General features: G+C 48.0%; 7 protein-coding genes and 1 non-coding gene across 8 annotated transcripts; 6 read left to right on the top strand and 2 right to left on the bottom strand.

Moving 5' to 3' along the window:
• Positions 1-261: 261 nt before the first annotated feature.
• MGYG_03222 (pantothenate synthetase) lies at positions 262-1406 on the bottom strand (the record flags this gene model as incomplete). Its single annotated transcript, XM_003175653.1, has 2 exons — positions 262-1322; positions 1385-1406. 2 exons carry the CDS (start codon positions 1404-1406, stop codon positions 262-264), a joined length of 1083 nt encoding a protein of 360 aa, XP_003175701.1.
• A 578-nt stretch (positions 1407-1984) lies between these two features.
• On the top strand, positions 1985-4767 carry MGYG_03221 (glycerol-3-phosphate acyltransferase; the record flags this gene model as incomplete). The annotated part of the gene is made up of 6 exons (XM_003175652.1): positions 1985-2555; positions 2634-2852; positions 2909-3849; positions 3907-4218; positions 4278-4534; positions 4590-4767. The coding sequence occupies 6 exons, from the start codon at positions 1985-1987 to the stop codon at positions 4765-4767; spliced, it is 2478 nt and encodes an 825-aa protein (XP_003175700.1).
• A 1324-nt stretch (positions 4768-6091) lies between these two features.
• Positions 6092-8488, top strand: MGYG_03220 (golgi apyrase; the record flags this gene model as incomplete). Its single annotated transcript, XM_003175651.1, has 4 exons — positions 6092-6101; positions 6186-6220; positions 6330-6450; positions 6516-8488. The coding sequence occupies 4 exons, from the start codon at positions 6092-6094 to the stop codon at positions 8486-8488; spliced, it is 2139 nt and encodes a 712-aa protein (XP_003175699.1).
• A 425-nt stretch (positions 8489-8913) lies between these two features.
• Positions 8914-9988, bottom strand: MGYG_03219 (U2 small nuclear ribonucleoprotein A; the record flags this gene model as incomplete). Its single annotated transcript, XM_003175650.1, has 4 exons — positions 8914-9312; positions 9375-9635; positions 9709-9749; positions 9910-9988. 4 exons carry the CDS (start codon positions 9986-9988, stop codon positions 8914-8916), a joined length of 780 nt encoding a protein of 259 aa, XP_003175698.1.
• Positions 9989-10577: 589 nt separating this feature from the next.
• On the top strand, positions 10578-10680 carry MGYG_10535. The gene has a single exon. It is a non-coding gene; the product is annotated as a tRNA-Asn (tRNA).
• A 251-nt stretch (positions 10681-10931) lies between these two features.
• MGYG_03218 (hypothetical protein) lies at positions 10932-11798 on the top strand (the record flags this gene model as incomplete). Its single annotated transcript, XM_003175649.1, has 2 exons — positions 10932-11484; positions 11539-11798. 2 exons carry the CDS (start codon positions 10932-10934, stop codon positions 11796-11798), a joined length of 813 nt encoding a protein of 270 aa, XP_003175697.1.
• Positions 11799-12815: 1017 nt separating this feature from the next.
• MGYG_03217 (hypothetical protein) lies at positions 12816-14181 on the top strand (the record flags this gene model as incomplete). The annotated part of the gene is made up of 4 exons (XM_003175648.1): positions 12816-13223; positions 13439-13559; positions 13649-13759; positions 13862-14181. The coding sequence occupies 4 exons, from the start codon at positions 12816-12818 to the stop codon at positions 14179-14181; spliced, it is 960 nt and encodes a 319-aa protein (XP_003175696.1).
• Positions 14182-16949: 2768 nt separating this feature from the next.
• MGYG_03216 (hypothetical protein) lies at positions 16950-18119 on the top strand (the record flags this gene model as incomplete). Its single annotated transcript, XM_003175647.1, has 1 exon — positions 16950-18119. One exon carries the CDS (start codon positions 16950-16952, stop codon positions 18117-18119), a length of 1170 nt encoding a protein of 389 aa, XP_003175695.1.
• Between the last annotated feature and the right edge of the window lie 1926 nt (positions 18120-20045).

Genomic DNA, 20045 nt, shown 5'->3' with positions numbered 1-20045 from the left:
TATAGTTTTGCGGCGGAAAAAAAAAGAATAAAAAATCGAAATTCCTCGACCCTAAAGCTGAGCCCTAGATTCCGGATTCGGCAATATGTATAGATGGATAGATGAGTAGACAGCAAGGCTGCAACAAGTGTCAGGTAAATGTTTAATTGATAATTAAATATTATACTCTAATTGCTGTTAGAATCCAAGTTTCCTCCTTTATTATGGCAGCATATCCACAGAATACATGGTGCATGATCTAGACTGTTACAGAATGAGAAATCAGGACGAAGGCTGCAAGATGATATTATCAATCAGTCTCACAGGCACCTTTCCTCCTCCAAGTCCACAGTCTTCTCCTTCCTGGGGCTCTTCCAGAGGATACATCTTCACTGCACCACTTAAGACCGCACCCTTCGATTCGTCGACATGGTCCAGCTCCTCTAGTGACTGGGGGTCTGCAAGAGAAATGTAGTCCACTTCAAACCTTGCACGTTTGGTTGCAGGAAGTAGTTCCTGTTCAGCTAAAACGGACTGTGCTAAGGAATTGGCAGCTCCAAGTATTTCATTTCGCGAACTCTTTCCGGACAGATAGACGGCTTCCGCTGCTCTCAAGGCACGGGATAACACCAGGCCAACGTTCCGTCGTCTAGCGCCAAGGTATACATTGCGAGAACTCATCGCAAGCCCCTCTGGTTCCCTTGAAGTCGGGCCAACCCTAACCTCGGTATTTATATGGAAATCCTGCACCATTCGTTTGATAATAATAGACTGCTGTACGTCCTTCTGGCCAAAGTAGACGCGGTCCGGAGTTATCATGTTGAACAGCTTCGTACACACAGTAGCAACTCCCCGGAAGAAAACAGGCCTAGAAGCTCCCTCGAGCTTGTTCGCCAGTGGTGTTATGGTCACGAAGCTTCCATTTCCGTTCAACTCGGATGTGGGAGGTAGCGTAGGGTACACTACTTTGGTTGTAGGGGCAAATATTGCTGTAACACGACCAGATCCAGGTGACGATTTGCTTTCAAACTCCGCGTTAAGGGCCTTTATCTTCTCCAAATCTTCGTGCCATGTCCGGGGGTAACTGTCCAAGTCCTCATTTACTCCGAACTGGGTCGGATTCACATATATGCTGATAACAACATCGGTGTTTTCCTGGGCCGCCTGTCGAATTAGAGACATGTGGCCATCGTGGAGCGCACCCATTGTAGGCACAAACCCCACGGTTCGGTCAGAGAGGAGGAGGCCTCTCCTGTATTTCCGAAGCGGCTGTACATCCCTAAAAACAGCGATTGCGGACTGGGACAGATATCGACGATAACCGGCAAGCCTTGTGGGCAAAGCTAGCAGAAAACTGTTAGAAATATGGCATTACTCTGCGGGGGAAGAACATTCAATGGCTTACTGGAGGCCCTTCTAGTCCACATCATTAGACTAAGCCAATATTAATGATAGTCTCGTATGCGTGGTATTCGGCAAAGAAAAGAGAGGAAAGGTACGGCGGGTGTGCCAGGCAAGCTTCGACTCTACATCCTACGTCAACGTGAAGAGTTTTCCTTCACTTGAACCTTTCCCAAGGCAGCCTTCGAGCTTGCAGTCGTGATGTCTTCTTCAGCGTTGCTTGTAGTCTTCCTTTTTTTTCTCTTCTCCCCTGATAACACTTTTCTTTTTTTATATCTTTTTTTAGCCGCCCTCGGCTCTTTTTTGGTTGGGGATGTCAGGTGATCAACGGGCCGAGGTTAGTCAGCGGCAACGACAAGGAAACAACAGGAAGAAGAATACGAAGATCTGGAAGGACAAAAGGAAGACAAGGATAGCTCTGGCATGCAGTGATCGGGAGTGAAGGGGAGTGAGCTGGGTCTTTTTCTCTTCTTCTAATTCCCAATTCACTGTGCGGCTGCTTTTATACTGACGGTCATGTCGACGGAGTTGTGATTGGAGGCTTTTCTCTGATATATGCCTGTACGGCTCTATTATTTGTTCTATTAACGGCTTACTCGCTACGATGGCTTCAAAGGAAGGACCTTCGGATGTCCCGAAGCTGGCGCCAGACCTTGAGATTGTGGGAGACCAGGTCAGAATTCAGCCTACTGGTTTTACCGCTGGGCTCGAAGAAACAGATGGCATTACCGAACGACGGTTGATGCACCAGATGGGCAGATTTCGTGAGAACCCTTTCGATTTCTTACGAGAAATCAGCCTCTTCGTGTCAGGTACAGGGTGGCGTGCATACGATGGTTTCATTGGTCAGCCCATCTTCTACTCAGGTTTCTCGGAGAAGATGAAGTCGTCGGTAGCGAGTCACTCGTTGCTGGTTGGCAAGATCGAAGAGCTGGCAGAGCTGCGAGTTAAGGCTGAGGAGACTGGGGGACTACTGAGCGTTACTGCACCAGCAAGTTCCAATGATGGGCCCAATGTTGATGCTCGGACTAGGAGGAAGGAGGAGATTGCAGCCAATCTGCGGGAGGTGGTTGATACCATGATGGATAATATGATTTGCAAAATGGAGAGCAAGTCTTTCATCCGAGGAGCTTATTATATCACCACCCAGTTATTGACTAGAGCTTACCATCAAGGTAGGTTTACTAGCTATGAGATCTGTTCATAAAGTTATCCGTCTTCCCAGAGCACATGGGCTGACAAACATGTCTTAGGAATCCATGTTTCCAGCGAGGAGGTCCTGAGGCTTAGGAAAGTCGCTGAAGAGGCAGCTAAGAAGAAACAATCTATTGTATTCTTGCCCTGCCACAAATCTCATGTCGATTATGCATCGCTTCAAGTTATCTGCTATCGCCTAGGGATTGCGCTTCCCGTCGTGGTTGCTGGAGACAACTTGAACATTCCTTTACTCGGGAGCTTCTTGCAGCATGCAGGTATGTTCGAATACCCGCCCTATGAAGTTGAGATAGGCTTATAAACGAAAATATAGGTGCTATGTGGATTCGGCGGAAGTTCGGAAACGATCCACTATACCATGCTCTTGTCCAAGCATACATTGATACCCTATTGCGCAACGGTCACAATTTTGAATGTTTTGTTGAAGGCGGAAGATCGCGAACTGGAAAACTACTTCCACCAAAATACGGAATCCTTAGATATGTTTTGGATAGTGTTGGTTCTGGTCGAGTGGAGGATGCGCTTATATGTCCCGTCAGCACTCAGTATGACAAAGTCATCGAAACTGAGTCGTATATCAGCGAACTTCTCGGTCAACCGAAACAGAAGGAAAACCTACGGGACTTTATATCCGCTTCCTCCGTTCTTTCCCTGAAGCTAGGCCGCATTGATGTTCGATTCCATGAGCCCTGGAGCTTAAAGCAGTTCATAATCCAGCAAACTACGAAAATACACCATATGCCTACTAATGAGGGGAATCTTATGGCTAATATTAGTCAAGAGGAGCGAGCAAAAATCCTTCGTACTTTCGGCTACCGCGTTCTTTCCCAAATCAACGACGCCTCGGTCATCATGCCTACTGCTCTCGTAGGTACGGTCCTCCTAACCTTAAGAGGCAGAGGTGTTGGCAAAGCCGAACTGTCCCGAAGAGTGGATTGGCTATGCGAGCGTGTCAAGGAAAAGGGCGGGCGGGTCGCTCATTTCTATAGAGCACCGACGGCACAGGTTGTAGAGCGTGCTCTAGAGGTTTTGGGTCCGAAACTCGTGGGGAAAACGGCTGGTCTCGCGGAAGAGACGTTCCATGTCGTTGATCGATTCCAGCTATCCTTTTACCGGAACATGACCATTCATCTTTTCATCCCTGAAGCTTTGGTGTCTGTCGCCCTGTACAGCCGGGTGAAGAAAGGCGGCGAACCATCTAACCAACAGATAACGTACGATGAACTTCTTACTCGTGTATCCTTCTTATCACAGGTCCGTATCCCTATTACTTTTCACCGCGTGGCATATGGCACTAAATAGATGTTATAGCTATTCCGAGGCGAGTTCATCTTCCCTCCAGAGGGCCTAACGGCAAACTTAGAGAAGACGCTACATGGACTGGAACGTGGAAATGTGCTTAAAGTTACCAAAGACGCATCGAATGTTCCACAGACGATTGAGCTTAGTGAGCACGAGAGAAACTGTGGTCGCGAGAACTATGACTTCTACTGCTTCTTGCTATGGCCATTCATTGAAGCTTGCTGGCTAGGAACAGTTTCCTTAATAGGCTTAACACCACCACTTACAGACCCGACGAATGTCTGGGTTGACATGAATAAAGCGCAAAGCAATGCTCAGTTGGTAAGTTTATTTTTGTAGCCATTTATTTCTTTGTTCGCTTTATTAACAATGGGATATAGCTGGGGAAAACGCTGTACTACCAAGGAGACCTTTCTTATATTGAGGCTGTTAACAAGGAGATATTAAAGAATTCATATCAGCGGTTTGAAGAAGAAGGCATCATTATCACCGCTAAAAGCAAGGAATCTCCCCAACCACCAACAATGCGCGTTTCGCCGCAATGGACACCCGAAAGGGACTCAGAGACGGGCAAACTGCTTCCTCGGGGAAAGCTATGGGAATTTATCAGCATGATTGCGCAATCCCGCCGTGAAGGGTAGGTAGATGGTTCCATGCATCGCAACAAGCCGAGCTAACGTTAGTACAAACAGGAAAAACCGTCGTGACGGAGAGACCATTTCTTCCCGTGTGCTCGAGCTCAGCGAGGCTATGGGCAGAACCCTCTTCCAGGGGGCCAAGCCAGTCAAGCCCGCATCTGCTGACGGGGGAGTTGAGCTGTCTTCGCAGATACAACGGCGACGAGCAATTGACACCGCATCGAAGCTGTAGCACCGCCCGCGACCCTTGAGCATCTAAAAAGTAATATGCCGGGATCAAAGTATGCCAACAAACAATGTACATATACACCGACGACCAACATCCGCATCTTAACAGCACATGTTACATACCCCTCTTTTCACCATGTAATATGGCGCGATGCAGTCAAGATAGATAGCCTGTAGAACCCTACTTAATATAATGCGTAATTACATCCCAAGCCTCGTTTTCGCTCTATTTACGTCTGCCTAAGAGAAGGCCGAGCCACACCCTTGTCGGCATGTCCTAACCGGTCTCTCCCACTTGTAAAGCATCGCCACCATCAATACTCCGTGTCGCTCGATTCAATGGCCGTATGTATTGTAGTAGCATAGCATCGCAATACTCTTGTACCTTGGCCTGTGGATGATAGGGTCACTTCATTGTAGCATCCGCATGTAAACTTAACGCACCATGTACAACATTGGAGTCTGCCAGGGCAAATGGTCTAGTCATACACATCCTATCACAACCAGCGTAGTCAGCACAAGAACGGGTTCATCCGAGCATCGACGTCGATCATTTCCATGAGACTTTGCCCATGTCATCATCTACCTTTACCTTTTATCCGCCAACCTCGCTGATTATTAAATATATGAGGGTAAATATACCTAGCCTGCCTCTCACCCGGTAGCTAAAGACGGCCACAAATATGACTACTCCCTACAGTCGCATCTTAACTGCAACTTGATCCATCGTCTATCATCTCCATCTCCATCTTCTATCATTGCTGTCTTCGTCTTATCTTCATCTTATCAGCTTCATCTTATCGCCCAGCTATCAACACGTGACTGCTTACTCATCCGCCTTACGCGCGTCCAAAAAAAGAATCCGGTCTTGGCGTCTTTGCTTTTTCTCGAGTTGTTTCTCTCTTCCTCCTTGGTTTGTCTCACATTTCCAACCTTCAACTCCGACTTTCTCTCTTATCAAGGTCGATTGGCTCTCCTAGATGCCTCCTGGCCCTCTGTTCTTCTCTACCTGCAGCGCAATTATTGATCGTCAACCCTCCGCCACTCGTTCGTCAACAGACAGATATAGCTATCGCATGATTCCCAGAGCTCAGAGGACACGAGCGCGCAACGCAGATCCCGTTTCAGCTTGCCTCGAGGACAGCCGGCAGACTTTCATACTCGGATAACTAATATATTTTCGATTAATGCGGATGACGCAAAAGCCGGCCCCATTTTCTTCAACTATATTAAACCAGCTCTAATTCCCCGGTTCGATTCTTCGGAGGCGGCAGTCGTGATGTTATAGTGATAAGTCGTGTATTGATATTCATCTGATAATTCAAGAAATGAGGAGATGTATGTATAACTACTAGAAAGAATGACGGCCTGTCAAGTTAATGGGATAACATCGCTAACGGATGCGCGGTTCAATTTGTTTAGGGAAGTATGCAATAGTTCTGGACGCTGGATCGTCCGTAAGTGCTACCTGCTACCTGCTACCCGCTGCTTTCGCAACAACCACTCTACGCGGGGAACTTGGAAGAAGAACCCATAACTAAGGGCATGCGATTCATGGTTTAATAGGGAACGAGGGCACATATCTACCGATGGGCCAAGAAAGGGCATAAAGATGTTGGCAGTAAGGACCTAGCAAAGCTGCCACACATCGAAACTACCAAGGAATGGACGAAGAAGATAAAGCCTGGTATGAGAAACACATGGCATATGCATCACTGCTCGCCCGCTCGATTTACTGAACTGCTTCTCTAGGAGTTTCGTCTTTTTCCAAAAATCCAGAAAACGTCGGCCCAGATCACCTTCACAAGCTTCTCAAACATGTGCGCACCATAATACCTCATAAAGAGGTCGAGGACACGCCAATATTCCTCCTTGCGACGGCGGGTATGCGATTGTTGCCGGAGAACGAACAGAAAGCGATCCTGAAGAATGTATGCTCCTACATTAGCGACAACTCCGAGTTTCTTTTACCAGACTGTGATGCCCATATAAAAGTCATTGACGGGAAGACGGAAGGACTCTATGGCTGGATAGCAACAAACTACCTTCTCGGCGGCTTCGACGAGCCAAAGGCCCATGATCATGGTAAGGGCCATCATACTTACGGTTTTCTGGATATGGGTGGTGCTTCCGCGCAGCTAGCGTTTGCGCCAAATTCGACGGAGGCAGAAAAGCATGCGAATGACTTGACACTATTGCGCCTGAGGACGCTTAATGGGCAGTCTGATGAGTACGGCGTCTTTGTCACTTCTTGGCTAGGATTTGGTGTTCGGCAGGCGAGATCCCGCTATGTAAAAGCTCTCCTGAAAGGAGCGCCTGAAGACATAGTTAACAGACGGCACCCTGATCCTTGTCTCCCCGACGGTTTGCGCACAACCCTAGAAGGAACCGTTCTTCCTCATGATGGCCCAGTACCCGGCACGGATCCGTACCTGGTAGGAAGTGGAAAGTTCGAAGAGTGCCTGCGCGAAACAATCCCCTTGCTTGCCAAAGACACTCCGTGCGAGGATGAACCCTGTTTGCTGAACGGCGTGCACGTCCCTGCAATTGACTTTGACGTCAATCACTTTGTCGGCATAAGCGAGTATTGGCATACCACTCATGAAATATTCGAGATGAGCCACCAAGACAAGGCTTATGACTTCAAAACATACCAGATGCGTGTCAATGAGTTTTGCTCAACTCCCTGGAGTGCCATCAAGGACGGCATTGAACAAAAGAAATGGGGGAAAGTTGACCAGGAAACCGCCTACGAGGTCTGCTTCAAGGCGGCCTGGATAATCAATATCCTTCATGACGGCATTGGTATACCGCGCGTTGGACTCGAAGCTTCCACCAACAATACTAATAGCGCTACTGAAGAACTCGGTGAGCACGGCAAAGACGGCCAAGGCAAAGCCTATCTAGATCCGTTCCAAGCTGTGGACAAAATCAATGCCACTGAAGTGAGCTGGACCTTAGGAAAAGCCGTCCTATACGCATCATCGCAAGTCCCTGCAGCTAAGGGAAGTTTACCTGTCGGGTTTGGTAGCAATACGCCCGGCAAGGTCCCGGATGACTTCGAATTCCCCAGTTCAAACCAGCCTCATAAAATCCCTTCACCACCTAACAACTCCGGCAAAAACGGGACAAGCGAACACTGGCATGACAACTTATTCGATGGAGACTCACCTCGCCGCATCCCTGGTTTATTTATTTTCGCCCTCATAGTTTTAATCGTTCTATTTTTCCTTCTCGGTCGAGAACGTCGTTCTCGCATCTACCATAAACTAGGCGCGCGTTTCGGACGTGGTGGTAACAATGGAGGCGGCTTGAGAAGGAGATCCCCTTTCTTTAGGGGAAAAATACCCTTCCTCTCTAGGCGGGGCCCTGGAATCTCCTACGAACGCGTGCTCGAGGAAGGTGATCATCGAGACTTTGAGCTCAGCAGCATGGACTCGGATGAAGATTCTCCGGCTTCTTCTTCCTCGTCGCCAACTTCAGGTGCCGCGGGAACTCGACCTCTGTCCCGGACGCCTCACAGCCAAAGCCCCAAATATAACCTCGACAATTCATCTTCGCTCAGCGTTGCGAGCCTTAATAATTCCCTGGACAGACGCGGACTTGTTATCAGAACCGAGAGTAGGGATAGGCTATTTGCTCCTGCTCTCGCGCCGACAACCGTCGGTCGAAGGTCCCGTGCAACTAGCCCCAATCGACTTTCTACGCCCCTTACGAACTCTTAAAAGTGATACCAGTGTCTGTCTTTACCATTCATCAGCATCGATGCAGAGTTGTTTGTATATAATATAATGGTGTTATGGCTTGGTGTTCTCCTGCGGACGTTATTCTTATGCAATCGGTTCTTTCCTAGCGAGTGTCACGATATTCATATTACCCCCCTTTGTACGAGTGTTCATGTGTATATTCCTCTACCATTTATAATATCTAGACGAACCCATTCCTATGCCGATTTTAATTCTAAAGCCCTGTCGCCCCCATATCCATTAAAAGTAAGACGATACAAGTGCAATTGAGTATAAAATTTGTCCTTGCTCCAGGTTGTATTGTGTAGAACAGCCCTTTTAAAACACCGGTTCAGAAGAATAAAATATCAGAATTAAACATCCCACATTTAAAGGAAACCAAACCCAATAATTAAGAGCCTACATCAGGTCATCTCAACGTCATTATCACCATCCGCATCAGCAGCACCGCGGGGTATCCGTCCTTCATTCAGCTCCTTCTCCAATCTCGTAATTTCCTGTAAACTCTTGGCTTCTCTTATCATCTTCTCAACCCGTTTCCTTTCCTCAGGCGTCAGCTTGACTCGTAGTGGCTTCTCACTTCCTGCATCGCCCGGCGAGGAAGTAGATGCTGCTGCGCCCAGGGTAGAAGAGACGTCGAACGCGCGCGACTTTATGCCTAGTATCTTCGATGCTAGTGCAGTGGGTTGTTTCGTCGATTGCCCAAACAGTTCCTTTGCCTTTTCACGCTCAGCATCTTTAACTTTTTGGTAATCGAGGAAGCGTATCGTTGGAGCAAGCCATATAATCCAGTATCGGTAATGCTAAAACACAGCGTTAGCTTTCTCACAGCCTTTAAGCATTGTAACGAGACGGTGGCGTGTACCTCTTTCCTTGTCACTGGGTTCTCGAGTAGACTTAAGTGCGTTAATCTGGGAAAAGTCTTGAGCGGCTCTAGATCCGCTAGTTCAGCAAAGTTATTTGCTGTAAGGACTAGGGTTGTCAGGTTTGGAAGTGAGGTCGCTAGCGAGGGTTGAATATGCGAAACGCGATTCCGGGCGAGAAGGAGAGATCGTAATCGTGGGGAGAAAGGGAAGTTAGATATCGAGGATATGCTGTTATCCGTGAAATCGATTGCATCGTGGTCCTATATTCGGCACATTAGATTTCAAGTCCGGAGTCCACATGGCGTTGGGCTTATGTAGCAAGCTTTCTCGTACCTTTGCCGCACCGAAGTTCTCAATAACGGGAATTTTGTGCCCTATATGGTCCGTCCCCGGAAGGAGATAACGATAGTATCAATGCAGCTTCATTTTGTAGGGTATGTATATACGGTGTGGTTTCACCGTGGATGGGAAAGAAAAAGTGTAGTATCTGGTTCTTTTCAGACTAACTAGGGTGCTTTCTCTGTCATTACGCACCTCGAAGATCTAGCTCGCGCTCTTTGAGAGGATTGAGATATGAAAGGGAGTTCTGGATCAATTCAACTGTGAGACGCATCTTTGCCGGTTCTGCTCTGCTCTGCTTGTCTCCTTCTGCTTCGCCCGGAGGATTGAGATCTTGACTTTTGCTGTTTTTCAGTTATCAAAAGCTCGAAAAAAGAAGAGTTGACGTTCTGTGTCACGTGTTCCTTATCTAGATCAGGCACGATGGCGGGTTCACAATGACATGAGCGCCGCGCAGTTCTGGAGGTTGGTATGCATGAATTTGTCTATAGTAGTATTATTTCTATATTATGCTCTATTATCTATCTCTTTATGTATGTATCTTCTCAATTTCTCCCCTTATCGAGAGGGTGGTCTTCATATGTCTGTACGATTGCTTAGTCATCAGCTAAAACGCACACAAAAAGCGCACAACTCAGTTAGTCAGGGCAAAGTTCGGTTTTATATCAACATCAGACAACATCTCGTAAAAAAATGACTCTTTCCCAGTAACAGTAGATAAGACCCTTGGAGCTACCTGGACACGCCATCTAGGTCAGGCCCTGCCAGAATCGATAAACAAGAGCGTCTTTCAGACATCTTCCGCATTTCCACTTCGCTCTACGGTGATAGCGACCATTGGGCGGCCGGACACCATCAAACAAGTCTCTGTGGCGTAATTGGCTAGCGCGTACGACTGTTAAGAACAATTCGATAAGAACAAGTTCGGTCATCGTAAGGCTGGAAGTTCGAGCCTTCCCAGGGACGGGTTCTCTTTTTTTTGTGTTTTTTCCGCCTTTATTAAGGCCGGGGACGCTCTGTGGGTGGATGGGGTTGAAGCCAAGTGGACGGAAGTTATACCATACCCACTCGCGGCCAGTTAAAACCCCGGTACGGGCAGGGGAACTCCCGAAGAGATACCCAATATCAAACCGTAAAACACATTATTTTTACTCTATTGAAAACTACCTACCTTTCCTTTTGGCTACTGAGGGCTTTGAGTCATCATATCAGGCGTAATGGAGCCTGCACCATGGCGTCCCCGGTTCGAAGACCATGTTCAAGTTGCAGGCAGCCCACTGCTATCACTTGCAACTGTGTCCAAGGGCATGAACAACAATGCATTTCCTCGAGTAAGGACCTGTGTTTTCCGGGGCTTCTTCGCGGGCCTGCAGTTACATTCCAATGCAATGCGGGACTTGAAGTCTAACTCAGGCAGCTCAGTTGAGGAGGGAAACGACGATCATGCCTCGTATCTGAATCCGAGGAAGTATGAAAGCGACCTATTGAGTATTACTACTGATGCTCGATCTGAGAAGGTCAAGCATATCCTCTCTGGCGACGAAATTGGCGGACCGGTGGAATGTCTCTTCTGGTCACCCACGGCCTTTGCACAGTGGAGAATTAAGGGGAAGGCGTACATTGTGGGAGGAAGCTGCTCCGATACGATGGAGCTAAAGGCCAGGCAAGAGATTGAACAATTTTTGCGGTTAAGAGAAGATACGGACAAGCCATGGAGTTGGGAAACAGAGATGACTACCCACTTTGCCAACCTATCCCCTGGCATGAGAGGTACGCTCACAAAGACGCAAAAGCGACATATTCCCGTGTTTAACAGTTTGATAGATACCTTTAGACAAGCTCTTCCCGGTGCACCAAAGTCAGGGCCGGCACCAGAGCTGCAGGATAGTAGAAAGGGGCTTATCGATTTGGCTGACCCCATTGCAAGGAAGAACTTTAGGGTTGTGGTTATCAAGCCAGAGGAGGTTGAATATATCCATGACGAAGGTCCGGGGAATGTTAAGAATGAGAGGTTCAGATGGAAATTGGTGCCTTCTGATAGCCGTTATACGTGGCACTGGGAAGGAGAGCAGCTATGGCCTTGATTTACCCCTGCGTTCCCTTACTGAGAGATATACCCTGATATAAATATATATATATACATACTGTTCCCTCCCTTGACTTTCTGGCCCATTTGATCCTGTGTTGACCAGCAGGACTGTCAAGTGTACTTGGTCCATATCTCCATGTCCTCTCCGTAGTCTCCTTCCCCTCTTTAGGAAATAATAACACAGCAACACAGCTCGCTTAGTACCAGCCACCTTCACACAGATATCTTCCTCTCCTTCTCCTACTGCTTCCTCCTCCTTTCCTCTCTTCTCTTCTCTGAGCAGTCCTCCATGTCAGAGCACATCCTACACCCTGGGTATCACCGCAGCATTTGGTTGCCTTGTCTGGCCAGCAGCCTTTGATACCGCGTCTACTCCTAACAAGAAGCCATTTGAAAGGAGAGAGTAGGGAACAGCATCATATCAGCCCACTATCCTGCCAGTCTATCAGCATACAGAGCACCAGGCCAGTCTGTCTGTGAAGCAAGCTTGATAAAAGAGTTAATAAGACCTTTATCTCTGCTCTACTAGATCAGCATTTCAGCGTTGTTTGAACTGTCTCTTTAGAGAGCCAGCTATCATCTCTCTTCCTACCAGCGTAAGTTGTTTACTTCTTCTTTCACGCCCGCAAGATGTGCACTTTCTGCTCATAGACCTCTTCTTTTTGTTTTTATTTTCTCCTCTTGTTTTTCCTTTGCTTCTTCTCTTCTTCATCTCTGCCCTTGTTTGACAGGTTGTTTCGCTACCGGGCAAGCAGTATTCATTATGCCTTTTTTATCCTTTAGCTGGACATGGCTAAAAGGAATATAGGAATAAGAACGGCACTTATCTGTGCCGGACTCCCTAGGTAAGCCTTCCAACGCCTTGCCTTGCTCAGGTCTCCAGCTACGCGTTGAGATATATATCTCAGGTCAGCAGAGTTGAAGCGAAGAGCCAGGGCAAGAAGATATATCTCTTACGCGAGAGACACATATACTCTTATCTTTCACTCACACACACTCTCTTATACTCAAGATGGGGCATTCAATAACATGGGAATATAGTGAGGAGTCCGAGGCCGAGGAGATGGCCGCCCGCTGCACCTACTGCGGGCGTTTCTGCAACAAAAGGGCCATTCATGGCAAGACAGGTCTCTGCTACCCGTGCAGAGAGACCCTCCGCAAGGAGGGTGATAAAAGAGCCCTGGAAACGGACTCTGATACTGAGAGTGCTTCCTCCGGCCGCGGGGCCGAGGAGAGCGAGCCCGTAAAGGGCCATCCTGCTGCCATAACCGAGGCAGAGGATGACTCTCAGTCAGTCAAGTCAGAGGAAGGGACCGCTCGCAGTAATGTCTGCTCGAGATGCTGGGCCACAGAGGCGACGGGGACGCTCTACAACTCTCCAGTCTGTGACGACTGTTACCACCTCGCACAGGCCAATCGCGTAAGTAGAGAGCCATAAGACTCCCTTTGTGGTATGCTTGCTACGTGTGAGACGTCACTGACATGATCCCAAAACACTGGAAGGAATGGATGAAGGGTACCAAAGTAAGTGACTCTCTCTTACTTTCCCATGTTCAATGAAAATTGTACAATGGCATTTTTCAAAGAGAAGAGTAGTGAAAGAAATTAGCTAATATGAGACCACCACCTTGATAGAAGCGATTCCAGCCACCGAACCCGCATCTACAGGCAGGTAAACGGTTGACAAGGGTCTGCGATTCCTGCCGTCAGAAGAGAAAACGCTGCGAGCACCGCCGAGTCGTCGATGCCACTGATCGTAAGTTGGCCTGTTATCCTTCATAGAAGAGCTAAGCTTGGTATCGAAAAGAGAAAGAGAAAGATATCTAACTTGTTCCGGCTCTCCAGCGGAAGCGCACTGCCGTAAGAGAGGGAGAAAGAGAAAATGTGAAGAGATCAGTGAGGATAAGAAAGAAAGCGACAACAGCAAGGACCCCACAAGCAGGGAGGAAGAACAAGGCAAGCCCATCCCCTTTATTTCCTTGTCATTAACGGTTCAACGAATTCAGACAAGGCAGACATGCTAATTGATCTCATATTTTTTTATTTCATTTCATCCAGCAGAAATTATTGTTGTTGATGATCCTGCAGAAGAACCTGGCTGTTCCGATGAGAACATGAATCACGCCATCAAGGAGTCTCTTGACACCGTATACAAGAGGGAACTGCTGAAACTCGAGGCCATAGCGGACGAGAAGGTCAATGAAGCCAACCGGGCCTTGGATGCCGTCCGTAACCATCTACACCACTGGCTCGAACATGTCAGAAATGGAAACTCTCTCGGCAATCAACAACTACCAGAGCAGCAACAGGAGAAACCGGAGCAATTGGAGCACCAAACACAACCACCACAGCCAGCGGCTCAAGAAGAGTGTGTTTGATATCTCGCCTTGCCTGCTCTCTCAAACACAACGAACGGAAGTTAGAACCACCGGCAGCAAAAGGAAGAGCTAAGCTGGAATGCCGGTGATTTAACTTGGGCCACAGGGAGGTGTATGATATTTGGTTTCGTGCTCTTCAATTTCGTTTTTATTTTATTTTATTTTCCTCCCTGGTGTTTTAATTTTTGTTCGGGTGATGATATCTGGACGTGATAATGTTGGGGGTTCGATTCATGTTGATTATGAGGGCGCGCTGGTCAGCACATAGCAAGCAAGGCATCCAACATAGAAGGAGGGCCATTGACAGATGAGATAGATACAAAGCAAAGCAAGGCGACTGACAGATGTTTCATTCACTCTTTCTCGCTTCTTTCTCTTCTTTCTCTTTTGTTCCTTCGATCTGATAACTAAAGACGAAAAAGCTTAGTCATTGTATATAATATTAGTCATTCGTTAACGTCTTTCACATGACAAGGGGTGGTGTCCGAAAGAGGAAAGAGTAAACATCTTGCGACGTTGAGGATTTTTGAAGTTTTGCTTGAACGTGAATGAAGCTCGTATTCAACAGCAGCTAAACGAAGGATTTTCTCAAGGAGCCGATGCTTGACCAAGGCTCAGGTGTCACTATGGCGCACCTGCAGCACACTGACACCACGGAGTGCTCTAGGGCCTTGGACAACGCAAGTCGCCTCTGCCTTCCCGCCTCATTCCACGTAAGATATCTGGCCCCCCACGTCCACCCCAAACGCACCAAACAGATGCTGAGAGATCGAAGATATCAAGAGAACGTTGCAGCAGCAGCATCAAAAGAAATGAAAGCTGTGCCAAGTGTTATCCTGTCTCCACGTCGAAAGGGCGGAAGGAAAGCCGCCGAGCCTTCGACCCCCCGTAACAACCTCCCTGAGCTCTCGTTGGAAGAAAGGTTGAATAGAAGGTTATGCCCTTGATTAATTAACGTCATTTTCTAGTTGTCGTCATGCATGCAGGATGGGCATCGAATAAAGAGAAACACTGGGATATTTCTACCATATCCAACGGCTTCCTTTACCTATGTGTGTAATTTGCAAGACACAAAGTGGACTCAAGCAATCGCGAGGATCTAGAAAGAACCTTAAAAAACAAAACATCATGCAAAGGACGAGAAAGAAAGCGGCCATGAAATGGCCCACGCGGCTATCAATTAAAAGGGGTACGATGATTTGCGTGGTGAAACAGACGATGATAGGGGACAGCCCCAGCAGCGAACTAAAAGAGTAGGGCCAACAAGATGAGATTACGCCTTGGGCGAGAAAGACTTGGATCAGGGAAGACAAGAACAGGGAGGACATATAGAGAAAGGAGACCAGAGGACCCCCAAGATTGTTCTCTCTCGATATAGTTGCTCAACTAAGTAATAATGCCGGGGAAGCAGCAGCGGGGACCCTTCTAACGAATCTGGCCTCTAGGCGGAGAAGCGAACGGAGTTCTCAGGACGGAGTACAACCTCCTGTGCCGTGATGCGAGGCATCCCGGGGTCGACTTCTCCACCGCCAGTTCTTCGGCCTATCCTGCGACGGGAACGACTGGCCGACAAGCACAGGTGATGCTTGTTCTTCCAGGGTTGTTGATGTTAATAACGGGGCGCGCGATATTATACGTGCCGCAAAAGAGAGCTCTTTGCGACGCTACACAGGTGAGGCCTTTGACAAAGACGTTGCCCGCTAACGCGGACATTTTACTCAGCTAACAACATGCCGAGTTACTAGTTAACTAGTTATTTATTAGTTATCCAACATTTTTTTTACGATCGAGAGGCCGGCCCATACGGACTACTATGTACTCCGTACTAGATGACTGGCTGCCTTTATGGATATGCCCAGAAAGTGGCCTGCCATCAGCATCAGGGGAAGCCTAAGCCGCCAACCAGGGAGAGAAGCAGAGCGCGCGCAAGTGGTTGCATGAACATCGAACGCCTGCCTGTTTGTACATCCCCGTACTTAAAGTCCGCATCTGTATGACCTGTATATACGTCTGTGGCGGCCAGGATGACGGCCTTATCTCCATGTCGCATCGACTTACTTGCATCTGGCTGTAAGTACTACTGTGAATTTAAGTCAATAGAAGCCGGCCGTTGGCGCATATGTAGACTGACAAATACATATATATAGGTTGGTAGGGGCTTGTCACTACTAGAGTTTAGTTGGCTTAACTTCACTACTGCTGGCTTCCTGTCGCTCCCGCCCGCCGCCGTCGCCTTTTTTTTCTTCTTCCTTCGATTTGAACTTCGATTTGGACTTCGACTTTTCAACTGTCACCCTTGGGACTCCTGCCTGCATCCACATTTTCCTTCACCTCTTCTTCTTCTTTTTGTTGCTGTTGTTCTTCTACTGCTCGCTCTGTTTCTCTGCCGCCCAACTAGACGAGGACGCAATTGCAGCATGGCCCCTTTCCTTTGATTCCTCCCTAGCCTGTCGACTCCATTCGCCTCTTGTGTTTTTCTTTTCTTCGACTCTACTCCATTCTCGCGCATGAGGGCTGGCCATCGCTTGAGCATCGAATCTACCCAAAACCAGCGCCCGTTTTTTGCCATTCACGGCTTTTACGACCTGTTCTACGAGGAATTCTCTGTCTCTGCTCCATCTAATTACCTGATTTAAAGCAACCTCCAGGTTTCGAATTGCTCAACGGAGCCATACATAGAGTTATACATTCAGTCGTCCGACTCCCCCAGAAGAAGCAACGAAAAAAAATATATTGCCGGACCAAGGAGGGCCACGGTCAGCAGCAAGATGAACGGCGCCCTCGTCGACCCGGCCCAATGCTTCTCCCACCTCGTCGAACACATTCCCTTATGGTTGACTCGAGTCACCGAACTGGCCTCTCACACCGCAGCCAAACACGCCGAGTTTGCGGCGGAATACACCCGCATATCCAAGTTGAAGCCCCGGCAGCGAAGACGGCGAAACAGCTCACTCAATACTAACAAAGGAGAAGACGACCAGCGCTCAGTAAACTCCAGAACCAAACCATCCTCCGGCTCTACCTACAGGCACCTTGACGCCCAAGATCCGTTCCGGGATCCCATGATATTTAAACGACTCACCCGTCAGAACAACCAAGATGCCTTGAACAGGAAACGAAAACAACAAGACAGCGCTTCTTCTACCCCTTCGGACCCTGACAGCTGTCTAGCCCGCCGTGTCCGCCAGCAGGTTGTTATACATTATGATTCTCAGACGCAGACAGTACTTGAACTGCTCGTTCGTGACATAGGCGGCGCCCGTAACCAAATCCGAAAGGGACGCATGAACTACATGATGAAAGTTGACTTTAGCCGTCGAGCTTTCCCTTCCCACATATTTCCGACCGGCAGCCCAGACGATGACGAAAACACCCTCGTCCTACCCCATCACGCATCCTTTAGAAGGTCTAGAAGTACACAGTTTGATCCGAAACACGGCACCAACGGGACAGCCACTAAAACTACGACACCTTCGAAACAGACGGCTTCTGCCTTTGACTTAACAGACAAGCAGCTAGAGATTGCTCAGAGTTTATGTGAGACGGCAGCCCACCAATTCCTACGAAACGGAGACTGCTCCAAAGAGCTGAGCAAGACTTTAGAGCGACTTAATGCTGCGCTGGAAATGGCGAAGGCAGAAGTGACCCGACTCAAGGCTGAGAAGGAAGCGGAGAAGCTACGCCAGCAGGCTGAGGAAGAGGAACAGGAAAGCAAAAGTGACCGCACGGTCGTTGAAACGGTTGGACCTGCAGATGCCGACATACAGATGCAAGCCGACACCCTCCAACCTGTGAACATGAAAGTGGACATGAATTTGAAGGGGGACATTAAAGCGCCACCGGAGATGATGGGGGCTATCGAGGTGGACGACGGATCATCGACATCCTCGATATCCATCGACCTAGCCGCATTTCGACGACGGAGGTTCAAAGCGTGAATTTCCTCTTGACTTTGAGCCCACGAGCAACGATAAGGGAAATTGAGACGTCTTGGGACTTTTCTTTCTTACATCCCGCGAACTTGTCACTTACAGTGCATGAACTCAGTGTACCAGGCTGTACCGAAGGTTCCACCCTCTGCATGTATGTGTTGTTTGCCTGCTTGGTATTGGCAACACCAGCAACAAACGCAAGCCCATGCCCAGTTGGTTCGAAGTCACAGAGGCGGAGTGCGCCTATGCTCCTCGACATTTCCGGGGAGGCGCTGTCAATCCCCCTCAACTTTCATTTACATCCCGCACACCCGCATAAATCGGCGTCTTTACTTTTCGTCTAACCCAGTGACGCTACCCTGCTCTAACTAACTCCCTACAAACTATTTTCTCTTTATATAATTGTTAGCTCCTTTTTTTCTTTGTCCTATACCCTTCGGAAGCAAAATTTAAAAGGAAGCCAACCATGGTCATGGTGATGATAGCGCTGCATTCTCTTTTTCACTCTCCTCTTCTGTCTGTTATTTAGCCTGTCTTTTTTTAATTTCCTTTACTATCATCAGCACTGGAACATGGATATACTTAGCATGGAGTCTCAAAAATGGGGGAAATTCGATAACTACTATTTTTTGTTCTATTAATTTTTAAAAACATAAATGCCACAAATATTATATATCACCGACTTCTCTTTATTTATTTATTTCACTTTCCTTTCTTTTTCTCTTTTTCTCGTCGTTCAATCGATGGATGTTATACCACTGCCAGCATTCGCAAAGTCAGTCCAACCTCGTACGGAATCCATCACCACCAGACCAGACCAGCTGCAAGATGCCTATTCACCAGAAAACTATCTTGTTTAACCTTCCGGGCGGACTTCGCGGGCTTTCCCGCCGATAAATCAGAGTCAAGAGGAACAAAAAGTGACATCTTGCAGTATGCAAAGGCCAGCTGGTAGTTACAGTGGTACAAACCCATGTATGCAACCCTTTACCTCTCCCTCCGCCTGTCTCTTCCTGTCTGCCCGTTGAAGAGTCGCCTCTGCCTCCCTGTTCTCTGCACAAGCTGTTGGCAGTCCGTCTCCCCCCATCGGTTCGTATTCATGAAACCAGACTATCCCTGCAGTTTCTGACAGGCTTCAACGTTGTTGTTTGTTGGCTTTTGCTGAAATATATGCTAGAGAAGCCAAGTCATAGATTAGGTGCATAATAGCACTGATATAGGGGCCGGGTACATGTATGTATCACGCCGACTCCATCCCCCGATTGCCTCCAGGAGTTATGTCACGGAATTAAACTAACGCATTGTCCTCGATAGATGGCTGGTCTGCTAACGACATGGAGATGGTATTATGCAGCTAAGTTACGCCCCTTCAAGGGAAAAGGTGTGGACGATACGGATCCTTCGTGTTAATTGTTATTTGCGTTTCGTTCCAGCAAAGAGACGAAAGTAAGACGAAAAGGGAGTGGAAGATCATTTGATGTAAAGCAGCTACTTGAGGGGAGAGTTTTCAAGTACCCTTTCGCTAACCATATTATAGTTAGTAACTAATAAGTTCACTTGGTAACTCAGTATATTGTCTAGTCTCCTCTCGAAAAGCAGGTAAGTGAGCAGAGAGGAAAAGAAAAGGTGGAAAAGTGAGCTGTCGGACCGTCCGAGGCCTTGTTCAGCTGATGTACACCCTATCCCGTCTGTCCTCATGTAAATATGCAAGTAAGGAGGTACGGGTACATATACGATGCTGTGTTCACCCTTGCCCATGCTGCAGCGGCACAAGAGATGTTGACTCCATACATATATGTAGACGCAGGTTAAGTATAACAGGCGACAGGGAAAACAGGCGAGATTGCCTTGATGGGGGAAAGATCACACTGGTTCCCTTGGAAGGCAGACTCGAATAGGGTAAGACTCAAGTATGGGCGGCATACGGTCCGC

Source organism: Nannizzia gypsea, genomic scaffold (assembly GCF_000150975.2).
Source record: "Nannizzia gypsea CBS 118893 supercont1.2 genomic scaffold, whole genome shotgun sequence".
In the NCBI taxonomy this organism is placed as follows: domain Eukaryota; kingdom Fungi; phylum Ascomycota; class Eurotiomycetes; order Onygenales; family Arthrodermataceae; genus Nannizzia; species Nannizzia gypsea.
This window is presented reverse-complemented; position numbering and strand designations above follow the sequence as displayed.